The sequence below is a fragment of the Sinocyclocheilus grahami genome, unplaced genomic scaffold, assembly GCF_001515645.1.
Source record: "Sinocyclocheilus grahami isolate Dianchi unplaced genomic scaffold, SAMN03320097.WGS_v1.1 scaffold716.1, whole genome shotgun sequence".
Lineage (NCBI taxonomy): Eukaryota > Metazoa > Chordata > Actinopteri > Cypriniformes > Cyprinidae > Sinocyclocheilus > Sinocyclocheilus grahami.
Window position 1 is genome coordinate 157,143 of NW_015505895.1, and position 25,059 is coordinate 182,201.

The 25,059-nt window shown below is 36.2% G+C and overlaps 4 protein-coding genes across 11 annotated transcripts in view; 1 reads left to right on the top strand and 3 right to left on the bottom strand.

Annotated features, from left to right (window-relative positions):
- The window catches only part of LOC107560260 (vegetative cell wall protein gp1-like), a 3,233-nt gene extending 814 nt beyond the window's left edge, over nucleotides 1–2,419 (bottom strand). Inside the window, exons 1-2 of one of the 5 annotated variants that reach the window (XM_016244399.1) lie at nucleotides 721–2,419; nucleotides 139–589 (exon numbers count right to left, since the gene is read on the bottom strand). In XM_016244399.1, the coding sequence (XP_016099885.1) occupies nucleotides 139–589; nucleotides 721–752 (483 nt within the window). In that variant the 5' untranslated portion in view covers nucleotides 753–2,419. The other 4 variants (XM_016244397.1, XM_016244396.1, XM_016244394.1 and 1 more) reach the window with 4 other exon arrangements.
- A 694-nt stretch (nucleotides 2,420–3,113) lies between these two features.
- LOC107560258 (phosphoenolpyruvate carboxykinase, cytosolic [GTP]-like) lies at nucleotides 3,114–11,728 on the bottom strand. Of its 2 annotated transcripts, XM_016244393.1 has the most exons (10): nucleotides 11,066–11,728; nucleotides 9,498–9,713; nucleotides 7,673–7,857; nucleotides 6,977–7,183; nucleotides 6,048–6,235; nucleotides 5,690–5,852; nucleotides 5,185–5,400; nucleotides 4,849–4,986; nucleotides 3,909–4,004; nucleotides 3,114–3,767 (listed from the first exon to the last, which is right to left on the bottom strand). In XM_016244393.1, exons 1-10 carry the CDS (start codon nucleotides 11,095–11,097, stop codon nucleotides 3,298–3,300), a joined length of 1,911 nt encoding a protein of 636 aa, XP_016099879.1. In that variant the 5' UTR covers nucleotides 11,098–11,728; the 3' UTR covers nucleotides 3,114–3,297. The 2 variants fall into 2 exon arrangements, with proteins under 2 accessions (XP_016099879.1, XP_016099878.1); XM_016244392.1 differs by lacking the exons at nucleotides 9,498–9,713; nucleotides 11,066–11,728 and adding an exon at nucleotides 7,968–8,436.
- A 6,533-nt stretch (nucleotides 11,729–18,261) lies between these two features.
- On the top strand, nucleotides 18,262–22,696 carry LOC107560248 (proteasome activator complex subunit 1-like). Of its 3 annotated transcripts, none has more exons than XM_016244377.1 (11): nucleotides 18,262–18,304; nucleotides 18,472–18,504; nucleotides 19,115–19,177; nucleotides 19,288–19,389; nucleotides 20,306–20,357; nucleotides 20,641–20,738; nucleotides 20,973–21,041; nucleotides 21,895–21,962; nucleotides 22,104–22,158; nucleotides 22,243–22,329; nucleotides 22,439–22,696. In XM_016244377.1, the coding sequence occupies exons 1-11, from the start codon at nucleotides 18,266–18,268 to the stop codon at nucleotides 22,523–22,525; spliced, it is 753 nt and encodes a 250-aa protein (XP_016099863.1). In that variant the 5' UTR covers nucleotides 18,262–18,265; the 3' UTR covers nucleotides 22,526–22,696. The 3 variants fall into 3 exon arrangements, with proteins under 3 accessions (XP_016099863.1, XP_016099864.1, XP_016099862.1); XM_016244378.1 differs by lacking the exon at nucleotides 18,472–18,504 and adding an exon at nucleotides 18,811–18,843 and having other exon boundaries at nucleotides 18,276–18,304; XM_016244376.1 differs by lacking the exons at nucleotides 18,262–18,304; nucleotides 18,472–18,504 and adding exons at nucleotides 18,605–18,643; nucleotides 18,811–18,843.
- Nucleotides 22,697–23,476: 780 nt separating this feature from the next.
- The window catches only part of LOC107560249 (fat storage-inducing transmembrane protein 1-like), a 2,739-nt gene continuing 1,156 nt past the window's right edge, over nucleotides 23,477–25,059 (bottom strand). The window contains exon 2 of the mRNA XM_016244379.1: nucleotides 23,477–24,233. Coding sequence (XP_016099865.1) covers nucleotides 23,561–24,233 — 673 coding nt within the window. The 3' untranslated portion in view covers nucleotides 23,477–23,560. The remainder of the gene's footprint in view (nucleotides 24,234–25,059) is intronic.

Below are 25,059 nucleotides of genomic sequence, written 5' to 3' on the forward strand. Positions count from 1 at the left end.
TGGGGGCAGCGCCATGTCCATTATAGCTGATTTACCCTCTGGAGGGAGCTCTGGGGCTGGAGCAGACACTGGAGCGAGTTCTGGGGCCGGAGCCGACACTGGAGAGAGCTCTGGGGCCGGAGACCTTCCCGGGCAGAACTGGGGATCAGGAGCCCTTCCCGGGCTAAACTGGGGATCCGGAGCCCTTCCCGGGCTTAACGGGAAAACAGGAGCCCTCCCTGGGCTGAACAGGGGATCAAGGTAGCGCTTATGTGGTGCTGGCACTGGAGGGCACTCTGGAAGAGCAGGCACAGCAAAGCGCTTTTGAGGAGTTGGCACTGGAACGAGTGCCACATGAACATCCGGCGGGCTTGACTTCCGATTAGCCGGCCATCTTGACTGCGGTGAACCCGGCGCTCCTGGGCTGAAGACTCCAGCAGAGCTTCGGAGGACCACAGGGAATTTGGAGTTAGGCAGGCGGTAGGAGCCGTTGGAGGGGTATGTGGAGGTTCTCGGCGTGGGGTGAGCTGGGGAGACATGGCACATTCCTGCGGGAGTTGGATGACGAGACTTGGGAAGTCTCATTACTCCCTCAACATCCATATCAGAGCTATTTAGGAATAGAACGAGATTAATCAACTCGATCAAAGGAAAATCACCCATTGGGAGAGCGCAGCAGATTATTTCGTCATCCAACCCCAGCAGGAAGCACGCACCTAGAGCAGTGTCGTGCCAACTCACCCGGTTGGAGAGCTCGAGGAAACCCGACACATATCGCTCCAACCTCTGACCGCCTTGCCGCAATCCCCACAGCGCGTCCTCAGCTGCAGTCATCGTTTGGGTCCGTTCTTCTGTTACGGGTTGGTGAGGTACGAGGACGAGGGAGATATACAAAAGGTATTTTAATCAACAAATCCAGGAAAAAGGCAAGTAGACCAACATTACATTAACGAGAACGGACCTCGATTAAGGGAAAACTGAGAGTATTTGTAGGGGAGCAAACGAAAGAACTAATGAGTTAATTAATCAAACCCAGGTGAACGAAATGACAATTAGGAGCCAAAGTAAAACTAGGTCACATACCCGTGAGACAGGTTGGTTCTTATATCTCTGTACACTTTCACAGTACAGATGGGGCCGAATGGGAAGAATATTGCATGCAACTCCTGTTCTGTCACATTTGGGTGCAGCTCATTCACAATCAGTGACACTGGTGGATTAGAGCTGCTCTCCTTTTTTTTAGGTTTGCCATTCCTGACACAGACCTCTCTGCGCTTCAGGATTTCCCCAAAGTTTGAAACAGCATTCTATATAGCGGGCCTGTCATTGTGCCTTGCTTGGACATTAATAGTTATGTGTTGGGCCCATGTGATGCACATTGGTTTGCCCATGAGCTCCAAACAACTGAGCCTCTAGGGCATTTTCTGCATGTTGGCGGTGTTCAAAGGTCACAAAACCATACCCACAAGACTGGTTGGTTATTGTGCTTCTGCACACTTGCACAGAACAGATTGGTCCGACTGGGCTGAATATTGCATGCAACAGTTGTTCGGTCACATCTGGGTGCAAATCACTGACAAGCAATGACCCCTGGTCATTTGGTTCTTGGCTACCCTCACCTGAAGACCAATTGTAGGACGTTACCATTTTTTATTGTCCTTTTAAGAATAGCCTATTCTTAACAAAAAAGCTCTTTGTACAAAACACAGATGCTGTGTAGAACTCACAAATCACGACTGTATCCAAGAAGGGTTCAAGTCTTAGTCATAGAAAGGTTATGATATGAACTGACTGACAACTTTCCTCCTTTTTGTGTGTGTATGTGTGTGTGGGTTTTTCCTTCTTGTATAGGCCCCGAACGTTCTAAAGTCCCGATGACGTCACAACACTATCACGTGACATCTAATGTTGCATCTACAGGGTTTAACTTTTTTTTTTTTAAATCATCCCTCACAGTATTGGATAAGATGCATCTAATAAGACAGATAATTCTGGTCCTTGATGCTTATTGATCAATAGCCGTGTTTTATTTACGATCTGTGTATTATTGTGCAACACCATTAGCATCAGTAGCAACATAAACATGCTTTTTAAAGGAATATTGTTATTCTTGTTGCATAGGCATGTCAAAAAAATTTTCATGTCAAAAATTGTTCCACGTAATATGTATTTCAGCAAAATTACCTGTTTAATGAAGTATGAGTGACCCCTGCTGGCATTGTTATGTCTGTCAAAGAACTTCTCAAGCGGCGTGGTATAGTGGTGTGTGTGTGTTCTAAGGTTCAAGAAACTGTTCTAATGAAAAAAAAAATAAATCAGATTATTATTTTATAGGTCAGGTTTTTTAGGGTTAACAAAACCAAATTCAGTGTGTTTTATATTTTTTAAATTCACATTGTGTTTATTTTGTAAAGTTTATATTCACACTGAATCTTATGTGATAATGTCCTGTTTAAAACAGAATGGATGCTGTAAACGTGAGATTTATGGCATATTGAATGAAGTAAAGAGATAATTGCGGTATCAGTATAATCTGTGATCTGTGAGTCTAATGACAGATCATTGCAACTGATGTTATGTAAGAAAATCGAGTGACGCACGTAACAAAGTTTGATTTAGAGTTGTATTTATTCAGTCAGCTCATGTAAAAACATGCACACATTCAATGACTGAGACTTGTCTGTGTTCTTTGGTCCGGATCCTTCAACCTCAGCTCAACCTGAATCATGTCAATCATATTCCACTGATAAAAGGAAAAATCTTTGGAAATAAAAATAAGCTTTCGTTAGGTAACCAGTACAAGTAAAAAATTATGGTACTGGTGCTGTCCTTGAAAACATGTCTGATAACTTTGCTCAAAATCAACAGATATTATGTAGTGTACTCATAAACTATATATATATATATATATATATATATATATATATATATATATATATATTTTATATATATATATATATATATATTTATATATATATATATATATATATATATATATATATATATATATAGTTAAACTATATATATATATATATATATTGAATTCATAATGTGGTCTTGTTTGAACAGAAAAATAATCTAAAAGGCATTTTGGGACATAGCTTGTAAACATTAAATAGAGTTTTTAGCTTCTACTGTAAGATAAAATAAGGCACCTAGGTACTGATACCACTGATGGCATCTAGTGAACTTTTTGGTTTTGCATTTCTCAGGTGCAGCGTCCACTGCAGTGCAACAGTCACATTAAAAGAGTTACATCCACTTCAAACCCGTCCTATTCTTCACATCTACTCAACATTAATGTAATGTAGCGTCTGTTCAGTCCCTCACTCTCTCCTCCAGCGCCCTCAGCTCTCCTTCCACTTGTGCAGGTAGATCAGCTCCAACCTGCTGGGTGAAGTAGGTCCGAAGCTCCTGTGTTTCCTTCTGCCAGAAGGGTTTGGGCAGGTCAAAGAGGGCACCCATATCGATATTCCCACCCAGGTCTTCTGTGTTTATGGCACCGTTTTGTGGAATCCATCCCACAATGCTTTTGGTGGCGGCTTCCTCTTCACTGGTACGGCCGCATCGTGTGAAGATCCACTCGAGGACGCGGGCGTTCTCTCCAAACCCTGGCCACAGGAAAGAGCCGGTCTTCTGATCTTTCCGGAACCAGTTGACGTGGAAGATCTTGGGGAGTTGGGTCGGGCCCTTACGTGTCTCCATACTCAACCAGTGGGCCAGGTAGTCGCCGAAGTTGTAGCCGAAGAAAGGACGCATGGCGAAGGGGTCATGCATGATTACTTTACCTAAAGAAAATGAGCCATATATATATTTTAAAAAATATATATATATCAGTATAAGCTTTTTGTTTAGTTTGTCACTAAGTGCTTAAATGTAGTGTACACTTTTGTGTACTGTTTATCATATGGAGAAATAAAAGTTTGTACCTTTATGTTCAGCAGCAGCTGTGGATTCAGATCTCATGGCTGCACCCACAAACACACCATGACGCCAGTTAAATGACTCATACACCAAAGGCACACCTGGCAAAAAAGACAGGTACATTTTGAGATATAATGTATAAAATATATGTGTATGTATATATACAGAACTGTTAGAAAGTTTGAGGTCTGTAAGTTTTTTTTTATGTTTTTATGTTCACCAAGGCTACATTTATTTGATTAAAAATGCAGTAATAACAGCAATATTGTGAAATATTATCACAATTTTAAAAGTAACAGGTTTCTGTTTTTAATTTATTAAAAATTGAATTTATTCCTGTGATGGCAAAGCACAGCATTTATTTTTTTTGTAAATGTATAGATGTCTTAACGCTAACCTTTGATCAATTTAATGCATCCTTACTGTTTACATCAAGAATGATAACTATATGATAACTAGTAATAAATAATGATGAATAGCATCCACACCAACAAAATATAACGCTCTTCAGTTTGTTGTCTGCCACTTTAAATGCTTGAGCTCTTTAAAGCAGGATGGATTCTGATCGGCTGTCAATGTTATCATTCATCAGCTTTAAATGCTATTTTTTTTATTTTTATAAAGGTTTTAAAACTATATATTTTTTTTTTTTCATTATTGTTATAATTGTTGTCCTTGGTGTAAACCAGTGTTATTTTAGTATCAAGATACTATTCTAGTTTTTATTAATATTTTGAATAAGTTTGAATTTTTATATTTTCCATTTCGTATTTTCCATTTTGTTGTGTTTTTGTCATTTTTACTTAATGTGTATTTTATTTCGGGTAAAAAAAAAGTAGTTTTTTTAATGATTTTAGTTAATTGTGAACGGGCCTTAAAAGTATTGAGTTCTAAAATAATATGTACATTTAATATAGGCAATTTTGATTCAGTGATACCACCCACCTTCTGGTCTTCTGCCACCAAATACAATGGCATCAATCGGGACGCCCTCATCACTTTCCCAGAGTGGGTCTATGATGGGGCACTGGCCAGCCGGGGCACAAAACCTGGAATTCGGGTGGGCACACAGTGTAGAATCACCTGAGAAACACAACACCATGCCACAGATGCTGTCCATATAGATCATTTTATTTAGTATAGAAATAAATTATATTTATATAATCATATTTGTTATTTATATATTTTTTTAAAGTTTTTTTTCTATTTATCTATTTATAAATGTTTCTAAGAATTTTTTTAATATTTTGTAAAAATTAGTTTGCTAAACAATGATCTTACCATACTTCCAGGATTTTCCATGCCAGTCTCTGAGTTTGATTCCAGGTGCAGGTGGTTCCAGACCCTCCCACCAAACACCCCCATCACTGGTCTCTCCCACGTTAGTGAACACTGTGTTCCTGGAGATGGTTGCCATGGCATGAGGGTTTGTCTTCAGGGACGTCCCGGGGGCAACTCCAAAGAAACCATTCTCTGGATTAATAGCTCTGAGTTTACCTGGTGAAGAGAATCAAAATACACCACTGTCTGTTAAAAACATCTATTTATAACCATAAACAACAGTATTCCAATCAACACTATACGGCAAAACTGTTTCTCAGCAACTCCCAGGGTTTGTTTACTGAGAGCCATGTACTTAATATTTCAGTTTTAATTAGTTCTCTTTCTGCTGCCCAATATAAATGCTAAAATAAAAGATATGGTGTCATTTCCTGGCTGCCCATAAACCCACATTTCATGCTGTCAACAGATGCATGTGTTGTCTAGGACAAGTCATATTTCTCACCCTGACTGTCAAATTTCATCCAGGCGATGTCATCGCCCACACACTCAACCTTCCAGCCTGGCAGTGCTGGTTTCATCATGGCCAGGTTAGTTTTCCCACAAGCGCTCGGGAATGCTGCTGCAATGTACCGTTTTACACCCTGAGGATTTGTGATTCCGAGAATCTGGCGGAGAAAGAAACAGGGACGTCTATCAACATCATGTTTTACAAACGACGACTCTAAAAGAGTAGTACATAAGCACGATGCATTGTCACTTGATCGATATGGCGCATAGATATTATATAAGGTTGTAAACTCTCATTAAACTCAAATGTCTTAAAGGGGATAAGCAAGAAAATTCTGTCTGATGTACCATACCAGCATGTGTTCAGCCAACCAGCCTTCGTCTTTGGCAATGCGTGAGGCGATACGAAGAGCAAAGCACTTCTTTCCAAGGAGCGAGTTTCCACCGTAACCGCTGCCGAAGGACAGGATCCGTCTGGTGTCAGGAAGATGTGAGATCAACACCTTGTCCGGGTTACAAGGCCAGCTGTTTACTAAAGGAGCTGTGCGAGAAGAACAGAGAAAGATAAGATATTGACAAGAAAAAAAAAAAATATATATAGTACAGTTAAAAAGTTTGGGGCAGTATTTATATATATTTTTTCAAATAAATTCATACTTTTATTCAGCAAGGATACAATAAATTGATCAGAAGTGTGACAGTAAAGACATTTATAATGTTACAAAATAGTTATATTTCAAATAAATGCTGTTCTTTTAAATCCTTTAATCCTTACGAAATGTATCATGGTTTCCACCAAAAATATTAAGCAGCACAACTGTTTTCAACATTGATAATAATAAGAAATGTTTCTTGAGCAGCAAATCATTAATATTAGAATGATTTCTGAAGGATCATGTGACACTGAAGACTGGAGTAATTATTCTGAAAATTCAGCTTTGCCATCACAGAAATAAATTAGGTTTCAACATATATTCAATTTGAAAACAATTTATTTTTAATTGTAGTAATATTTCACAATGGAGCTATGTTTATTGTATTTTTAATCAAATAAATGCAGCCTTGGTGAGCATGAGACTTCTTTTGAAAACAAATAATCTTACTGACCCCAAACTTTTGAAAGGTAGTGTAATTAGCCAAATAATACTGTAAAATAATAAACAATATACGGCAAATAAAGTGACACAATGGATAACTTGAAGGAACTGGTGAAATTTAGAGTTTCATTTGATTGAGTGAATCGCATTTACATTTAATCTGACATTATTATAAATCAAGGTACCTTTGAGTGGTAAAGGTCGGCCCACAGAGTGCTGGCAGCGCACAAATTCGGCCCCCTCGGCTAGTTTCTGCACCACAGGTGTCCCCATGCGTGTCATGATGCCCATGCTGGCCACCACATATGGAGAATCTGTCACCTGAACGCCAAATTTAGCGAGAGAAGAGTTCACAGGGCCCATACTGAAGGGGATTACATACATAGTGCGTCCTACAGAGGGACAGAAAGACAAATATTCAAGAACTTTTGGGCATTCCAAAAGTTTCCTCTCGGCATCCCAAACTGTCCTACATGAGTGTGTGGACTGATGAACAATTTGATAGGTACTTGGATTTTAAAAGAATATTTCAGGTTAAATATAAATGAAGGTCTAACAGGATTCTGTGCATTTTACAAAATGGAAAGTTATTATTTTCAGAGCAAACATGACATTTTAATATATTTTAGATTATATTATAAAATATTTTATATTTTAAAATTAAAATTCAATAATGTTTTATATAATTCTAAATAATATTTAGTAATATATCAAATTATATTGAAATCTATTTATATCATATGAATAATATTTTAATATCATTATTTTAACATTCAGAAATTAAAATTTTTATTTTTATTTAAGATACATTTTCCATACCTTTTATATTTTAACTATTTGACAGGTTTCAGTTATTGTTCAGGGGTTTGAGTAGCACACACCTGCCATGCAGCCAGGAAATCGGTCCTCCCTGGCTTTCTGAAAGTCTTCCTCACACATCCAGCTGCCCAGCTGGGACTTGGCACCTCCGGTGGGAATGGGAATAGTGTCTCTTTGGTTCTTAGTGACAATCACAGTTTTACTCTCCACGCGAGCCACATCTTTAGGGTCAGTACGTGCCATCCAGCTGCACACAGAAAAGAGTAGAAATGTAAATCAGGATTAAGGTGATGTAAAATCATTCATATTACCATCAATATGGGTTAAAAAACTAATTATAAGACTAGAAGTACTTACCAGTTTTCATATTTGGTGAGTTTCTTCATCATGCCCTCTTTCTCCAGGTTGGCCAGGATGTGTGCTGTCTCCTCTGGAGTGCCAGTGACCACGTGCACTTTAGCAGGTTTACATTCAGTCACGGCGCCCGACACAAACTCAGCCACCGACGGGGGCAGGGAGGGGATGGAGGCGAGTGACCGCACACCCACTGAAGCTGTACTGATGGCATTTCGCCTGCGTGGACACACAAACAAACATTGGCACAAGAAGAACATGGTCTGTAAATGTCATGCATCAACATATTTAAGTTTTTGCTCGACCAATGGATAGTTTTTAAACAAAGTTATAGCAGAATAAACATGCTGTGTTTAGTTCCTGTGTGAATGGGTGTTTTTGGATGAATAGTAAGGGTGAATAATTCATTCGTTTAGTTCAGTGTTTTGAACCAATCTTGTGAGTGAATGATTCAAATGACTCATAAAGACAATGACTTGTCGCCAACTACTGGTTTATTGATGTAACTTGCAGAGATTGCTGAATAATTCCCACACTAATACACAGAATGTCACTGATAACACGGTGAAAAGTCATAGTGTTGTTGAACTGTATATCAACACACTAACTATTAATAATATAAATTTCAGTTTCGCTTGTAAAATCTTTGCGTGCATAACTAACAGGCTTACCACACTGCGTCTGAAATGTAAGTTACTCAACATTAACTGCTTGTTTATTGAACTAGGCTTCTATTACAAACAATAATTGTCTAACATTTATTAAAAAAGTGTGTGTCCTCACAACGGCATAATCTGTAGTGGTATCCACCTTGTATTTCAACAAAAAAGTATGAATATGAATATGCTAGTCTTCCGAACTGTTAGCTTCTGTAGGTAAATAACAAGTATACCACAGTCCGTTAAAACGGTGAACAGCAAAAGTATTTGTGCCACAAACCGGTGTGCTTATTACTATAATTAAAATAATATGATAACAAATAACAGTTTGCAATATCAAGCAAAATAATAGACTGTTTTGTACAGCTAAAATAATGGGAAGCTGATGACACCGAAAGTCTTGCACATTATTGCAAAATTGTGAGTGCTCTTATGGTTAAAAATAAGGTGGATAATCTAAAGCCAACTCAGTTTAAAGTCTAAGCTAAAGATTGTAGATAACGTGTTAAGTAGATGGATCTGCGTGATCCATGACATGTTACATTAATGAATGAACATTCATTTGAGCTGACAGTATGTGAATGAATATTGCATCATAACTAATAAATGTACTTTAACACAGGTCTTTGACCGCAACTGAAAGATAAGTGATTGAGAAGCTGCAAGACTAATTAGTGGTGTCCTTTGGAATGAAATGCACTACATGTGTACTAATACAGTAAAAAAAAAAAAAAAAGGTTGGTGAAGGAAAAATTTTAATCAGACATTGCTAGTAAATTTTACAAATAATTATAAATGGCAAGCAACACATGAAATAACAACTATTACCATCAATATGGGTTAAAAAACTAATTATAAGACTAGAAGTACTTACCAGTTTTCATATTTGGTGAGTTTCTTCATCATGCCCTCTTTCTCCAGGTTGGCCAGGATGTGTGCTGTCTCCTCTGGAGTGCCAGTGACCACGTGCACTTTAGCAGGTTTACATTCAGTCACGGCGCCCGACACAAACTCAGCCACCGACGGGGGCAGGGAGGGGATGGAGGCGAGTGACCGCACACCCACTGAAGCTGTACTGATGGCATTTCGCCTGCGTGGACACACAAACAAACATTGGCACAAGAAGAACATGGTCTGTAAATGTCATGCATCAACATATTTAAGTTTTTGCTCGACCAATGGATAGTTTTTAAACAAAGTTATAGCAGAATAAACATGCTGTGTTTAGTTCCTGTGTGAATGGGTGTTTTTGGATGAATAGTAAGGGTGAATAATTCATTCATTTAGTGTCGGGGTCTGGCGTCTGGTGTTCTCCCTCTCACCACCAGAGGTCGCCAACTCCCATCCTCCCGGACTCCCTTTCCGTCACCTTGACTCAACACACCTGGGCACACACTCACACACTCACTCACACACAGCTGTAGCCACTTCCGAGGGCTATTTACGTGCCTTCCCCACGCCACCCAGGCGCGGATGATTAATGTTTGTTTCAGTGATTCCTGTATCTGTTCTCAGCCTGTGTTTCAGAGTCTCAGCTCTGTTTGTTTTCTGTTTTTACTTTGTTTTCCCCAGCAGTGTAAATAAAGCCTGCATTTGGACCCAAACCCTCGTTCACACGGTGTGTCTTTCCTGACCCAGCCGTGACATTTAGTTCAGTGTTTTGAACCAATCTTGTGAGTGAATGATTCAAATGACTCATAAAGACAATGACTTGTCGCCACCTACTGGTTTATTGATGTAACTTGCAGAGATTGCTGAATAATTCCCACACTAATACACAGAATGTCACTGATAACACGGTGAAAAGTCATAGTGTTGTTGAACTGTATATCAACACACCAACTATTAATAATATAAATTTCAGTTTCGCTTGTAAAATGTTTGCATGCATAACTAACAGGCTTACCACACTGCGTCTGAAATGTAAGTTACTCAACATTAACTGCTTGTTTATTGAACTAGGCTTCTATTACAAACAATAATTGTCTAACATTTATTAAAAAAGTGTGTGTCCTCACAACGGCATAATCTGTAGTGGTATCCACCTTGTATTTCAACAAAAAAAGTAAGTTATTTCCGGTGAATATGCTAGTCTTCCGAACTGTTGGCTTCTGTAGGTAAATAACAAGTACACCACAGTCCGTTAAAACGGTGAACAGCAAAAGTATTTGTGCCACATGGCAAGCAACACATGAAATAAAAACTTAAATTTTTAAATAGAAAAACGTATATTATTTTCTTGTACAACATGCTCCAGTAATCCGTTTTATTTACCACGTCAATAAATAATTTTTAACAGTATAGTCCAAAGTTTGCAGCCCAGTGTCTGGTATGAATATATATTCAAGCCCAGGTTGCTTTGATAGCGGCCTTCAGGTCATCTGCATTGTTGGGTCTGGTGTCTCTCATAGTTTATTAGTTTAAATATGTATAAACACTCACCTCCTTAGTACGCCGAGCAACAGGCAGGACATCTTTGGTGCAAGTGGAGAAAACAACTGAAATGATGACTTTAGAGAAAAACTCAAATAAAGCAATATGGGTGGAAAGAGGGTGGCTTGTTCTTCTTCAGTCCTGTGCACCTCTCATATCAGACCGGTGAGGGTGATAGTCCAGCTCTCGACAGAGACTAAAGTAAGACCCTTGCACTGTAACACGTGTAACTTATCATCAGCTGATCCCACCCTCAGCTCAGATCCGCTCTTCTCCCTGCGAACCCGCCTGAGGCGTTTCAATAACAAATCAAGCTTTGTACTGGCAAACTACCTAGTCGATTAATATATTTTAAAAGTGTAATATTTTCCTATAATATGCGTGCGCTTCTAATAAAACGCGACAAAGTGGGAAAACTAGCTGTTGCATTTCAGTCAAAGAAGCTGTAGATAGACGCTGAAGTCGCTGAAGTAAGTCAGTCAGTCAAATACAGCGACTCGCGAGGATTCAGATCAGCTCGCTGTCTGCCGCACTGGCTCCTGACTCTAACTATCCGCTTTCCTGCTCGATACCGGTTGCAAAAGCAAAGTTGTGTAGAAGTGAATCTTATTTTAACGCTTCTTTAGCGAGCTCTGAAGTCACGTGAGCGCCTTCTTCGTGTCAAGTCAGCAGATGTTGATAAAGCTGAGTCTGGACATTGTAGGCGGAAGCTTACTGGCTCCCTGTGACGTCGCTCCACTCATCTTCACGGCCGCTGAGAGTTCTGTAGGGATTTGGATCCTTTTGGTTTTCCAGTTACACCAAAAGAGTATGCTGTTGTATTTGATGCCATACCTCAACAAGTTGTCCATTTTATAAGAGCTTGTGGAAGTGATACTTCTGAGGCAATATGTGTTAAAGACAGCATGTTTCTAGGAAGCATTGATATTCTTAAACAAAGTTGTACTAATAAATATATTAGGAATATTATAACAGGTGATACAGCTGCTTATAAAAGCTTATTGTGGGCCAATGCATTTAGAAATATAAATTGGAATAAAGCTTGGCGTATTTGTGAAATATACCGTTTAAATGATAAAGTAAAAGAGGTTACATTTAACATTTGACATGGTATATATCCAGCTAAAAGTGTGTTAGAGAGATTTCATTTGGATGTTGATTATTCCTGTGATTTTTGTTCAGTGGAAAATGAGTCTATTGTCCATCTGTTTTGTAATTGTGTTTACACGAGGATTTTCTGATATGGAAAGTTTCATTAGAAGGAAAATAATTTTGATATATGTATGTATTATTCCAGTGAAAGTAATAATAATAATTGTACTTTATTTGTACAGCTTTTTATTATTTTGGGGAAATTTCACATACATAAGAAGAAATGGTCAGGATCCAAGCCAAATTTCATTCATTTTCTTCAAGAGACCAAGGACTACTGCACCAGTTTGGAGAACATTGTTAATAAAAAAGCAAAGAAGACTTGTAATATTTTTCACGAATATAGAGTTTTTGATGACCGCCTCAATGGTTCGTACACTCTGGCATGTTTTTGTAAAATATTGTATATTTTGTTCTGGTTAATAAAAAAAATAAAAAAGAGAGTACTGTAGGGATAAAATATTGCATCGAATTTATCCGGTGAAACATATATATTGGAACGTTTTAAATTGAATATCGACTACTCATGTGAATTTTGTAGTAATGAAAAAGAAACTATTTTTCATTTATTTTTTCATTGCATCTATACAAAGATATTTTGGGTTGATGTTGAGAATTTCATTACAAGACAACTTAATGTAGCTGTTAAACTGCGTGGGTCTGATATAATGATATATGTTGATGATTATGGGATAGAAAAGGATAAAGCGTATATTATTCAATTACTGGTTGTAATGGGGAAGTTTCATATACACAAAATGAAGTGGTCGGGTGGTAAACCCAATTTTTTTAATTTTATCAACGAATTTAAACAATATTGTAATATGGTATATAAATGTAAACAAAAAAAGCTCTCAGGACTTCTAACATTATCTGCAAATTTGAAATAGACAAGTAAACTGTACCGTCTTCATTATTTTAGTTGTTTTATTTATTTATTTTATGTTTTCTTTCTTCCTCTGACTAATTTTTTATTTTACCTGTAATCTTGTGTACTGATGGCATTTATATGCAAAGTTGTATTTGTCTTACTGTTATATACTGTATGTTCATATGCAATAAATAGAAAAGAGATAGTACTGTAGGGCTCGAGAGACATTTAGATGGAATAGCCTACATAAATGTAAATATGGGGGAAAAATGCCTTTGTTTTTAATTTTTAGTTCAGAAGTTCAACAGTACCTAAAACAATATTCATTTTGAAAAATAAGAGAACTAAAATGCTTTATTATTTGTGAACATTTGACGTTTTCATATCATTGTCATTTATTTTGATATGATTAAATATTATATGATTTTTTCCCCCTTTTTATCCCTATGCCCTGACTGTATTTGTAAATCTTAAAAATCTTAAAAAAAGATATAATAGTCTATGTGTCTGATTATTTCACAATCTATTTATTCATTCTTGATTTTGATTAAAATTAAAAGATTTAAGCTTTTTCTTTTTGTTGCCTGAAGGTCACATTAAAAGTTACAAAAAGTATATTAATGATTAGTTTTTATAAATTAATATAATAAATAAATAAAAGGCCTACTTGTCAAAAGTTTGTGGTTGGTAAGATTTGTAAAAATGTTTTTAAAGAAGTCTGTTATGCTCATTAAGGCTGCATTTATTTGATAAAATACAGTAATGTGAAACATTATTACAATTTAAAAATAACTCTATAAATACATTTTAATATGTAATATATTTCCTGTGATTGCAAAGCTGAATTTACATATCAAACATCACATAATCCTTCTGATTTGGTGCTCAAGAAACATTTTTCCAAATACCAAAGATGATTTCTGAAAATTCAGCTTTGCCATCACAGGAATAAATTACACTTTAAAATATATTCAAATAGAAAACAGTTATTTTAAATAAAAATAATTCACACTATTACTGTATTTTTGACCAAACAAATGAATCCTTGGTGAGCATGAGGCTTCTTTCAAAATCATATTTTTTTCCAAACATTTGACCTGAAGTGTAGAATATACATTTATTAATTATTTAAAATTTAAATGATTCTTTGAACTGATTCATGTGTTTATTTAGAATAAATAAATTATAATTAATTATTAGTCTTTGTGACACAATTCAAAAATATTTAAAATGTAAATTCCACCACAGAATGCTATAGACATACATTACTTAAATATATATATATATATATATATATATATATATATATATATATATATGTCTCTCTATATAAAATTGTCAGGGTTTTGCCCTGACACTCTGTTTGTTTCTTGTCTATGTTGTCTTGTGTCAGCACATGGCCTAGTTGATTGTTTTTCTCAGCCATGTGCTTCTTTAGCCCCTCCTCCCAACCCCAAGCCTGTTTTGGAGTAATTGTTACTGTGGAGCTTTATCCTGTCGTGTTTCTTTGTGTAAGAGTTCCCGTCCTGACTTGTGCCTGTGAGTCCTGCCACTGGTTCTCCCTGCCTGGTACTTGGTCCGGGTCAGTGTTCAACAAGTATCTGAGTTCAGGTCTATGGTACCTTGCTTGGCCCTCTCTATCTGCCTGGTCTTGCGGCTCCTTCTGCTGCTATTGTAATTTGCCAGTTGCTGTCAGAGACCGTTCCAGTGGTCTTCCCTAGCTGTTTCTTTGTTTACTGTGTTCCTGATGTTGTATCGCCTGTGCACCTCACTACCCTCTTGTATCAGTCTGTTTTGTCAATAAATCCTCATCACTCAATCTGCTAATAGTTCCTCCTTCCAGATCCCTGACAAAAACCGCAATAGCAAAAATGGCTCAGTGGAATTAAGTTTAGCTAAAATCTCTAGCAGTGTGACTGCCTCTTGGTTTGATATTTCAATAGAACAAAAATGTTTAGACGATTTAAAGCTGCTTAAGTATCTAAAAATTTTTTGGACCCATTGTAATGTGTCAGTGCTCACACAAACCACAGCGACTGTTGCATGGTACACAACATTCAAAGTCTCCAGTGCACTGACTGTGACCATTGAGTGAGAACGTGAGAGGACAGGAACACTGTGAACAGGCTAAAGATCAATGTTTGTCTGTGAGAGGTAGATAAGAGGAGGGTGGATAAAGATAAGCTAAAAAACCATTGTGGTTAGACTTTAATCTGTGTGAAGTAAAAGATCCTCAAAAGCCCAGTGCCCCACTATACTCATTATCCCATTGTAAACACATTTAGCGTTAAGATGAAATAATAAAATAATGCAATTTTGTGATACGCAACACATTTCTTATGAAAGCTACTCATATCTCCAATGCTCTTATATGGGGGTTAAAGTCTTATTTTGAAGGTGGTGAATTGTTGTCATGCATTCTTATTAGACTACACTGCAAATGATTTTTTTTAAGTTGTAAATAAAAGAAACATTATTGGAATGTTTTACAAAAAAGTATTTCTATAAAATTTCACATGGAATTCAATGTGCAATTCTTCGTTATTATTTGTGAAAATTGTTTGGTAATGAAAATTGTATGGTAATGACTTTGTTAAATGACTGACTTGTGCTAGCAAGGATCATTCTTACGTTCATTCAAACACACACTCCGTTTGATGAGAAAAGAGAACTTTGCCCTTTGGACTGTGAAAAACAAAAACATGCATTGCATGGGTCATTTTAACCAATAGTTACTGAACTCGAAAAGAGTTTTAACCTAATCAAAAATAACATGCACAAATTGAATATATGTTCCTTAAAGAAATGGTTCACCCGAAAATGAAAATTTGATGAAAATGTACCCACCCTCAGGCCATCCAAGATGTAGATGAGTTTGTTTCTTCATCAGAACAGATTTGGAGAAATTTAACATTACATGACTTGGGTGCCAAACAGCTGATAAAAACTTCACATTAACCCACGAGTTTGTATTAATGTTTCCAAAACAGTTCTAAACAAATATGTTGGTGGGTTTTTGATATGAGTGGACAACAGGGCATGGTCTTTTTCACTGGAGGACGCATTATTCTTATTCTGCCCAGAAGCAACGGTTTAAAGTTAAAATGCCTTAACGATGAATTTGTTTATTACAAACACACAGCTTTTCACTTCACAAGGTGTTGATTGATGTACTCAAGTCCTGTAGATTACTTGTGGATTACTCTGATGTTTTTATCAGCTGTTTGGACTTTCATTCTGACGGCACCCATTCACTGCAGAGGATCCATTGGTGAGGAAGTGATGTACTGCTGAATTTCTCCAAATCTGTTCCAATAAAGAAGCAAACTCATCTACATCTGAGGATATTAGATGGCCTGAGCTAATTTTCATTTTTGGAATGATTCTTTTAATTCAGTTTCACAATATCAAGGAGATGTGTTCAGTCATTTGATATGCAAACAATCCATGTAAACAGTGGTATTCTGTTTCATCAGTGGATATCTGTGATGGAATGAGCGGAAAGTCAAGGGATAAACAGTGTTTCGATGATTAGATCGAGTGGTCTGCACATAATTGCAGTGTACTCTGGTATTTGTATTATGGGAAACAGCTTGTGTGTGTGTGTGCATGTTTATGTGGTTTATGAGGACACAAATTTGTATAATAACATGGGTATGACATAGGTATTACAACGAGAAGGTGATTTATGAGGACATTTTCAGTGTCCCCATAATTCAAAAGGCTTATAAATAATTCAGAATGAGTTTTTTTGAAAATCTAAAAATGCAAAAAGTTTCCTGTGAGGGGTAGGTTTAGGTGTAGGGTTGGTGTAGGGCAATAGAAAATACGGTTTGTACAGTATAAAAACCATTATGCCTATGGAGAGTCCTCATAAACCATAAAAACAAACCTGTGTGTGTGTGTTTTGCAGATTTTTCACCAAATGATCTAACGTAAATATATGGAGAACATACAGGTGCATCTCAATAAATTAGAATGTCGTGGAAAAGTTCATTTATTTCAGTAATTCAACTCAAATTGTGGAACTTCTGTATTAAATAAATTCAGACTGAAGTAGTTTAAGTCTTTGGTTCTTTTAATTGTGATGATTTTGGCTCACATTTAACAAAAACCCACCAATTCACTATCTCAACAAATTAGAATACTTCATAAGACCAATAAAAAAACATTTTTAGAAAAGAAACATAGACGTAAACTACTTCAGTCTGTGTGCACTGAATTTATTTAATACACAAGTTTCACAATTTGAGTTGAATTACTGAAATAAATGAACTTTTCCAGTTCATTCTAATTTATTGAGATCCACCTGTATATAAATATAGCGAGCAACAGCATGTGTGTTCTCTTTCCTGTTGTCTCTGTTCTTTGTTTATACCATTAAAAGCAACTTTTAGGAATAATTTAGGTAGTCTCATGTTTAACAAAGTATTGCACTACTGTGTCTTTGTCAGTTGACGTAACTGATCAGGGGTGCGTTTCCCAAAAGCAACTATGGTTGTTCAGTGGAATTCAGTTCAGTGGAACTAACGACCAAAGTTAGCTAACGATGCTTTTGGGAAACGCACCCCAGAACATGATACATGTGGTAAGCCTTTGCTTTGGTAGCATATGAAAGTGTTCATAGTGAGAACATTTTGAGAGCAAGATCAATAAAGATATTTAGGGGATGGATTAATAATTGGTTTCCAATATGGCAAAATCATTTTTGACACATTGTAAATCAAAAATATATTTTCCAAATTTTGTTTACACTTTCATTTTCAAAGTATATTACAAACTTTAATTCAGGGGCAAGAAATTAAGCAACACTAAGGTCACAGGTTCAATTCTAACACACACTTGAATGTAGTTTGATGTTGGTTGAGTCTGCCAAATGAATAAAAGAAATGTGTACATGTATTGACAACATACCATCAAAGCTGTAAGAAAATATCGCAATTATTATTGCTTAAATGTATTTTTTTAATATATACAGTGGGTACGGAAAGTATTCAGACCCCCTTAAATTTTTCACTCTTTGTTATATTGCAGCCATTTGCTAAAATCATTTAAGTTAATTTTTTTTCCTCATTAATGTACACACAGCACCCCATATTGACAGAAAAACACAGAATTGTTGACATTTATGCAGATTTATTAAAAAAGAAAAACTGAAATAACACATGGTCCTAAGTATTCAAACGATGACTTCTTTAGACATGAGCCCTGCGTCTAAGAAACAGGTAACGTTAGGACGCCTATTATAGGCCCGAAACCTGATTTAAACGTATTTATGGCTGTTTATTGGGCAGAAATTATGCATTTTGTGTCTAAACTGCTTATAAATATAAACGTATTCAACCTGTATTTAAGTGGCAAGTTTGACAAACAGTTCCTATGTATTTTGCAGGTGGATGGATTCTCCAAAAAAATCACCAAGGAGGTAATTATACATTCATTCAGTCATGCGCTTTCATTACTTTTTAAAAGTGTACCACAGTCATTACAGTTTATGCCAATAATACCACAGTTAGTATAGTTGGATGACTTCTTTAGACATGAGCCCTGCGTCTAAGAAACAGGTAACGTTAGGACGCCTATTATAGGCCCGAAACCTGATTTAAACGTATTTATGGTTGTTTATTGGGCATAAATTATGCATTTTGTGTCTAAACTGCTTATAAATATAAACGTATTCAACCTGTATTTAAGTGGCAAGTTTGACAAACAGATCCTATGTATTTTGCAGGTGGATGGATTCTCCAAAAAAATCACCAAGGAGGTAATTATACATTCATTCAGTCATGCGCTTTCATTACTTTTAAAAGTGTACCACAGTCATTACAGTTTATGCCAATAATACCACAGTTAGTATAGTTACTACAATAAGACTGTGCATTATACACTATTATAATTTAAAAAATAAAACAACAGGACAGGACGATTCATACAGCAGCTTGAAGGAGAACCAATAATAATATGTTACTATTTTCCAGTAGTACCAATGACTGTAGTGAAGGTTCGTTAAACTGTCAAATGTTTGTTTTAAACAGGCCGAACAGTTGATCTCAAACTTCTTCCCTGAGAAGATAGCCGAGATGGACAACATCTTACAGGTAAGAAGTCATTCATCATATGAAAACAGCAGGTGCATTCATTAACACTCATTGAGTAGAGATTGTGCTGCGGTTAAGAAATACTGTACTTCTGTTTTTGTGTTATTTAGAGTTCCTGTAGTCTGAAAGATCTGTCAGTTATCAGGGCTCCTCTGGACATCCCAATCCCAGACCCGGCCAAAGAGGAGCTCAAGAGGAAGAAGAAAGAGGAGGTTATCATAACACGTGATTTATTATTAACAAGCATAATTGTTCACATTCATTTCTTTTTAAATTAATAGATTCTCTGTATTGTGGTTTGGTTTAAAGGGGTCCTATTATGCTCTTTTACAAAGTCTTGATTTTGTTTTGGGGGTGTACTAGAACATGCTCTCATGCTTGGTGGTTCGAAAAACGCATTATTTTTCACATAATTTACATTATTAAAATACCTTTCTCCCCATCCTGGCACAAACGGTTCGATTTGTTCCCGGCTTTGATGAAGGTCCGCCTTCCGAAAAACAAAATGTGTTGTGATTGGTTAGCTGTCCCAGTGCGTTGTGATTGGCGAACAGCTTAGACGGTGTTTCAGTACTGCCACTCCGTCGTTCAACAAAAGCCTTTTGGCAAATCCGGCACTGTACTCCCTCGTGTTGTGGAAGCTGTCCTCAGTCAAATGCCTAGACATGCCGAAGATTTGAGGCTACAGCACAGCAGCTCTTCTTCTTGGTTTTCACTGATGCACTAACTCTGCAGCAGGACTTCTTCTTCGTCGTCTCATCTGATGCACTCACTCAACCAAGCGTTCTAACCACAACCTCGCCCCTCCCCACCCCCCAACCATTCGAATTTCTGTAGGCGGGAATTACTTGTAATGATATTCTAATGGGCCGCTTTGTGATATCACAAAGCCCGGAAAACAAACGCTGTAGTCCAAACGAGCCATTCGTTGTAGTTCTTGAAAAGGTTTTTTTTTTTTTTTTTACGAAATATCTCCCTTTGGAGTGGACTTTGAGATTTGTAACTTTCTAGATCTTTTTTTATGCCCAAACATACACACTACACACTGACTAAAATTTAAAAAGCATAATAGGACCCCTTTAAGTAATTGATTAGACTTCAAGGCCAGTAATGACATTTTATTCACAGAAAGAGGCCAAAGAGGGAAAGAAGGGTGGAGATAAAGAAGAAGAGGATGAAGGTAAATGTTTAGAAGGAATTGGAAATTGAAACTGAAAATGTTACTTGTCTTGATCTCTTTTCCCTAGACCTGAATTCCCCCAAAAGTGTAATTCACAGCATGAACACAGGGGGGCACTGAGTCACTGTTAATGTCATAGAAATGATACAGACCCCTAAAGAAGATTTTGAAAAAGTATTGTGTGTCTCCATCCAGCTCTGTCCTTACAAACTGGTGACTGGTTACAAAGTGGTGATTTGAAGAGCACAAATGTAAACTAATGATGCTGATTGTGATCTGAAAGGTCCTCCCTGTGGTCCCATCGCCTGCAATGAGACAGTAGAGAAACTCCTCAAACAGATCAAGCCTGAGATTCAGACTCTGAAGGAGTGTCTTAACACGGTGAGGAAGTGCTGGGGTATGCTAATTATGCAGACCTGAGGTTAAATTACATTTGTCGAAAAAGTTAAAAACGCCATTTTTGATGGGTTTGACATTTTTGACAAGTCATTGCTCAACTGGTTCTATAATAATTTAATTTATACTGTATGTTGGCATCAATAGATTTAATAAAGCATTTTGGTACAACGACATTTTGTGTACATTGTATAATATTTGTGTTGCGCACCTGTGCAGGTGTCAATGTGGATACAGCTACAGATTCCCAGAATTGAAGATGGGAACAACTTTGGAGTTGCTGTACAGGTCAGTTAATGTATCTGGTGTCATGTTTACTTGTGACAGGATGAAATAACTTTTGTCAAATTAATACTTTTTAATTTTAAATTAGAATTTATACATATTTATGCATTACATATATTTTGTTTAAAAAAGTCCCAACTAGGGATACTTAAAAAATATAAAACCTTCAAAAAATACAAGTTAATAGATTCACTTAACAAATGATTAATATGTAGTTTATCTCAATAACTTTATATCAAAATGATGTGCAATGTGTGCAAGTTTTATAAATTTGTGTGGATGACAATTGTAGCAAATATATATGCTACTTTTTTACTGTGTTTTTCACCCATGCACATGCATTGTTTTTACTTTAATAATATTAATTATAAAGTTAAATTACTAAATTAGTATTTCTCTTCCAACAAGGACACACTACACTGATCAAAAGTGCCTAGGCAGTTTTTTTTTTTTTTTTTTTTAGAAAATCTTCATTTATTCCATAAATATATCACCGTTTCCATGAAAATATTAAGCAGCACATCAATTTTCAACATTAGTAATAATAAGAAATGTTTCTTGAGCTCCAAATCAGATTGCTGAATGATTTCCGATGGATCACGTGACACTGAAAATTGGAGCAATGAGCTTTGCATCACAGGAATACATTACATTTGAAAATATACTGAAATAGAAAACAGTTCAATTGTAAAAATATCTCACAATATTAGTATTTTGATCAAATACAGCCTTGGTGAGCATTAGAGACTTCATTCAAAATTATTTAAAAAAATCTCTCTGTCCCCAAATTTTGGAACGGTGTTGTATATATAATTTAATAGTAGTAAGTTATATAAAAGCAAAAATGTTCCAACAGGAAAAAGTTTTTGAACTGTTTACGAACACCCGCACCAAGATCGAGGGATTCCAGACACAGATTTCCAAGTAAGCATTACAAACACAGTCAAACACTAACCTCCTGATGTCTTCATTATGAACACATTCATAGTCGTTTACATCATTTGATTTGATATTTCATTTTTTTAGACGTGAACACGCAGTTGTGACATGTTTCTGTTTCCTCAGGTACTACAGTGAGAGAGGAGATGCTGTAGCCAAGGCTTCCAAACAGCCACATGTGGTCAGTTTATTTGGTGTTCACTTTATCGGAATGCTTACAAAACCTTTGAGCTTCTGATCATTTGATTTTGTTGCTTGGCAACAGGGAGATTTCAGGCAGCTTGTCCATGAACTGGATCAGCACCAGTACTGTGAGTTACGCATCATAGTCCTGGAGATTCGCAACACTTATGTGAGTTCAGTCTCAACTTGCCCTAAACAAAACATCTCAGTGCTGCAATTCTGATTGGAATGGATGCTGGTTGAAATGTGTCTGATTTCATCCATTGGTTCAACTCTAGGCCGTGCTGTATGATGTCATCACCAAGAATTTTAACAAGATTAAGAAGCCCAGAGGAGACTTATCTTCAAAGGCACTTATCTACTGAGTACAGCAGCTGATCTGCACTGAAAAGACACACAAACACACATTTGCAGAAAAGTAAAAACATGTCGTATTGAGTTTCAGATGCGCAGTCACAGTGCATTGACTCGAGCTTCAGTTACATCAACAGAACCTACTGTAGTACGGCTTTTACTCAATAAAAAGTTGATCTAAATGTGGTATCACTCATGCTTTATTCAAAATGTCAAAACATTAGTTTTATTATCCTTAATAATTATTACAGTCGGACAAACCAGGAAAATAACTACTTAATTTTTCATATATGCTACTACTCAAAATTGTCAGTACAATTTTAGATCAGAAATTAATTCTTTTATTCAACAAGGATGCAACAAATTGATCAAATGTTAGACATTTATAATGTCACAAAAGATTTGCTGTTCTTTTGAACCTTCTATTCATTAAATAATCTTGATAAAATGTATCACGGTTTCCACAAAAATATGAAGAAAAAACAATGAATAGATTAAATTAACAAATAATATGTAATTTATCTTCCTTTTTAACAAAAGTTTGTAGCAGAATATGCTGAGACTGTTTTTCATGCACATTTATTTATTTATTTTACTTTAATAATGTTCAATTACGTTACCATTCAAACGTTTGGGGTAAGTACGATTTTTTTGTTTTAAGAAATTAATACTTTTATTTGGCAAGGACACACATCACTGATCAACAGAGGCGGGAAAGACATTTATAATGTTACAAAAAGTTGTAGTAATGGAGTAATGACTGCTGAAAATTCAGCGTTGCCATCACAGGAATAAATTAATATTTTAAAATAGGAAACAGCTATTTTAAATTGTAATAATATTTCACAATATTACTATTTTACACTATTTTTGATCAAATAAATGTAGCCTTAGTGAGCATAAGAGGCTTCTTTCAAAAACGTGAAATAATACTGTTGACCCCAAACTCATGTATCTAATTAAAGGTATGCATATTTTTTGACTCTGAACCCCCCTTGACACAAAAGTTGTACATTTTATATATTCTGTTTCTCATTTCCTTAACATCAATGTCCCATATTGCATGTGCTATCCGAAAGCAAAGCTTTTGGTTTTCCAAGACAGCACCAGCCGGGTTTTAAAACACACCAGCCCTTATAATAAAGGCCCTTCCATCCCAGATACCCCAGAGCTCCTCCAACCAGCTGGGAAGGAAACAGTGGGAAGTGCGCTAGCAAGCAGAGGATCAGGAAGATCCAGAGACCCAACAATAACACACATAACAGGAAGATTATCCTCAGTGACGCCCCTACAGTCTTTCCTAGAGCCATGCAGGGCCCAAAAACTGCTATTTCTTCAGCAAGAATCAAACAACATAAACTCAGAATGAGGATGTCATCCGACACCTCACATCCCTGCCACTGTAGCCCGGCCTTGAGACAGGCTGCTTTACCCTTTTCCTCTCTCAGTAGTAATAAAGGGCCTGTATCAGAGTCCAGGAGCGCCCCGGGGTTCCTGTGGACTTCTGTGGGGCTTTGTAGTGGCTCAAAACAGCTTCCAGAGGCGTCCACTAGAAAGGACAGAAGACGGCGGAACAGTGTCCACAGCGTCCCGGCCACAAGAAGTCGAGAGAGGTGACGGACTGAGTGAATGAAAGAGTTACTGATGCAGTATGAGAGAAGAAAGATGAAAGAGCCGCATAATACACAGGTCCAGCCCCAGCATGACTGCAGGAACAGCCTGTGAGATCACAACAACCACAATGAATGTCTCATAAAACAAACAAGACAAAAGAAAATACAAAACGGTAAATAATCTAGAAGTACATTTATTATAATAACCCAAAATACATCAATAATAGTAATACACATTTAAATGCGCACAAACGAGAATGAAGTTATTTAATTGTCTTAAGGTAATTCTCTTCATTACATAAATGATTTTTGAAGTTTAATAATCTTTCAAAACACTCCCAAAAATTAATTTACTTGATCAGTATTTTTGTGTGTATACAAATATATTAAGACTTACAAAAAAAAGCATAAATCATAAATCTCAAAATTTAGAGATGTTTAAAACAGGGAAGGTCTGGAAAATAAATGATTTTCAGCAATGCAACAAATATATGACTACATAAAAAATGTTATCTTCATAAAATTGAAATATACTTTTTATTTTTAAAAATTAAGTTAAATTTGTTGACACTGAACTACTGTAACCATATTTAGTGTATAAGTATTAGTTTATTTTCTTCATATATTGAGTTTTACATTTCAAGTTGTATAAATGAATATTACTTAATGTGTTATGAACAAACATGAATAAATAATGACTAATATTCATAAAATTGACATGAACCTAAATGAATAATAAAAACACGATTGTTTTTTATTAACATAATGATAAATTGAATCGTATTGCAAAGTGTGACTAATATTTAAAATAGTATGTATTTATATAAAGAACTAATATATTGTTAGTGTATATATACATGGAAATAAATATATATATACTGTATATATATATATATATATACTGTATATATATCTCCATCCATATATATATA

Bases quoted from the DNA above. Each gene is read 5' to 3' on its own strand.
- LOC107560248 (XM_016244377.1), top strand. From the start codon at position 18,266: ATGACTTCTTTAGACATGAGCCCTGCGTCTAAGAAACAG. The intron at 20,358-20,640 runs GTAAATGTTTAG...GTGATCTGAAAG, and splicing joins TAAAGAAGAAGAGGATGAAG to GTCCTCCCTGTGGTCCCATC. The intron at 21,042-21,894 runs GTCAGTTAATGT...ATGTTCCAACAG, and splicing joins ACTTTGGAGTTGCTGTACAG to GAAAAAGTTTTTGAACTGTT.
- LOC107560258 (XM_016244392.1), bottom strand. From the start codon at position 8,224: ATGTTCTTCTTGTGCCAATGTTTGTTTGTGTGTCCACGCAGGCGAAAT. The intron at 6,236-6,976 runs GTACCTTGATTT...CTTCTCGCACAG, and splicing joins CCGACCTTTACCACTCAAAG to CTCCTTTAGTAAACAGCTGG. The intron at 4,987-5,184 runs GTAAGATCATTG...TGTGTTTCTCAG, and splicing joins TGGAAAATCCTGGAAGTATG to GTGATTCTACACTGTGTGCC.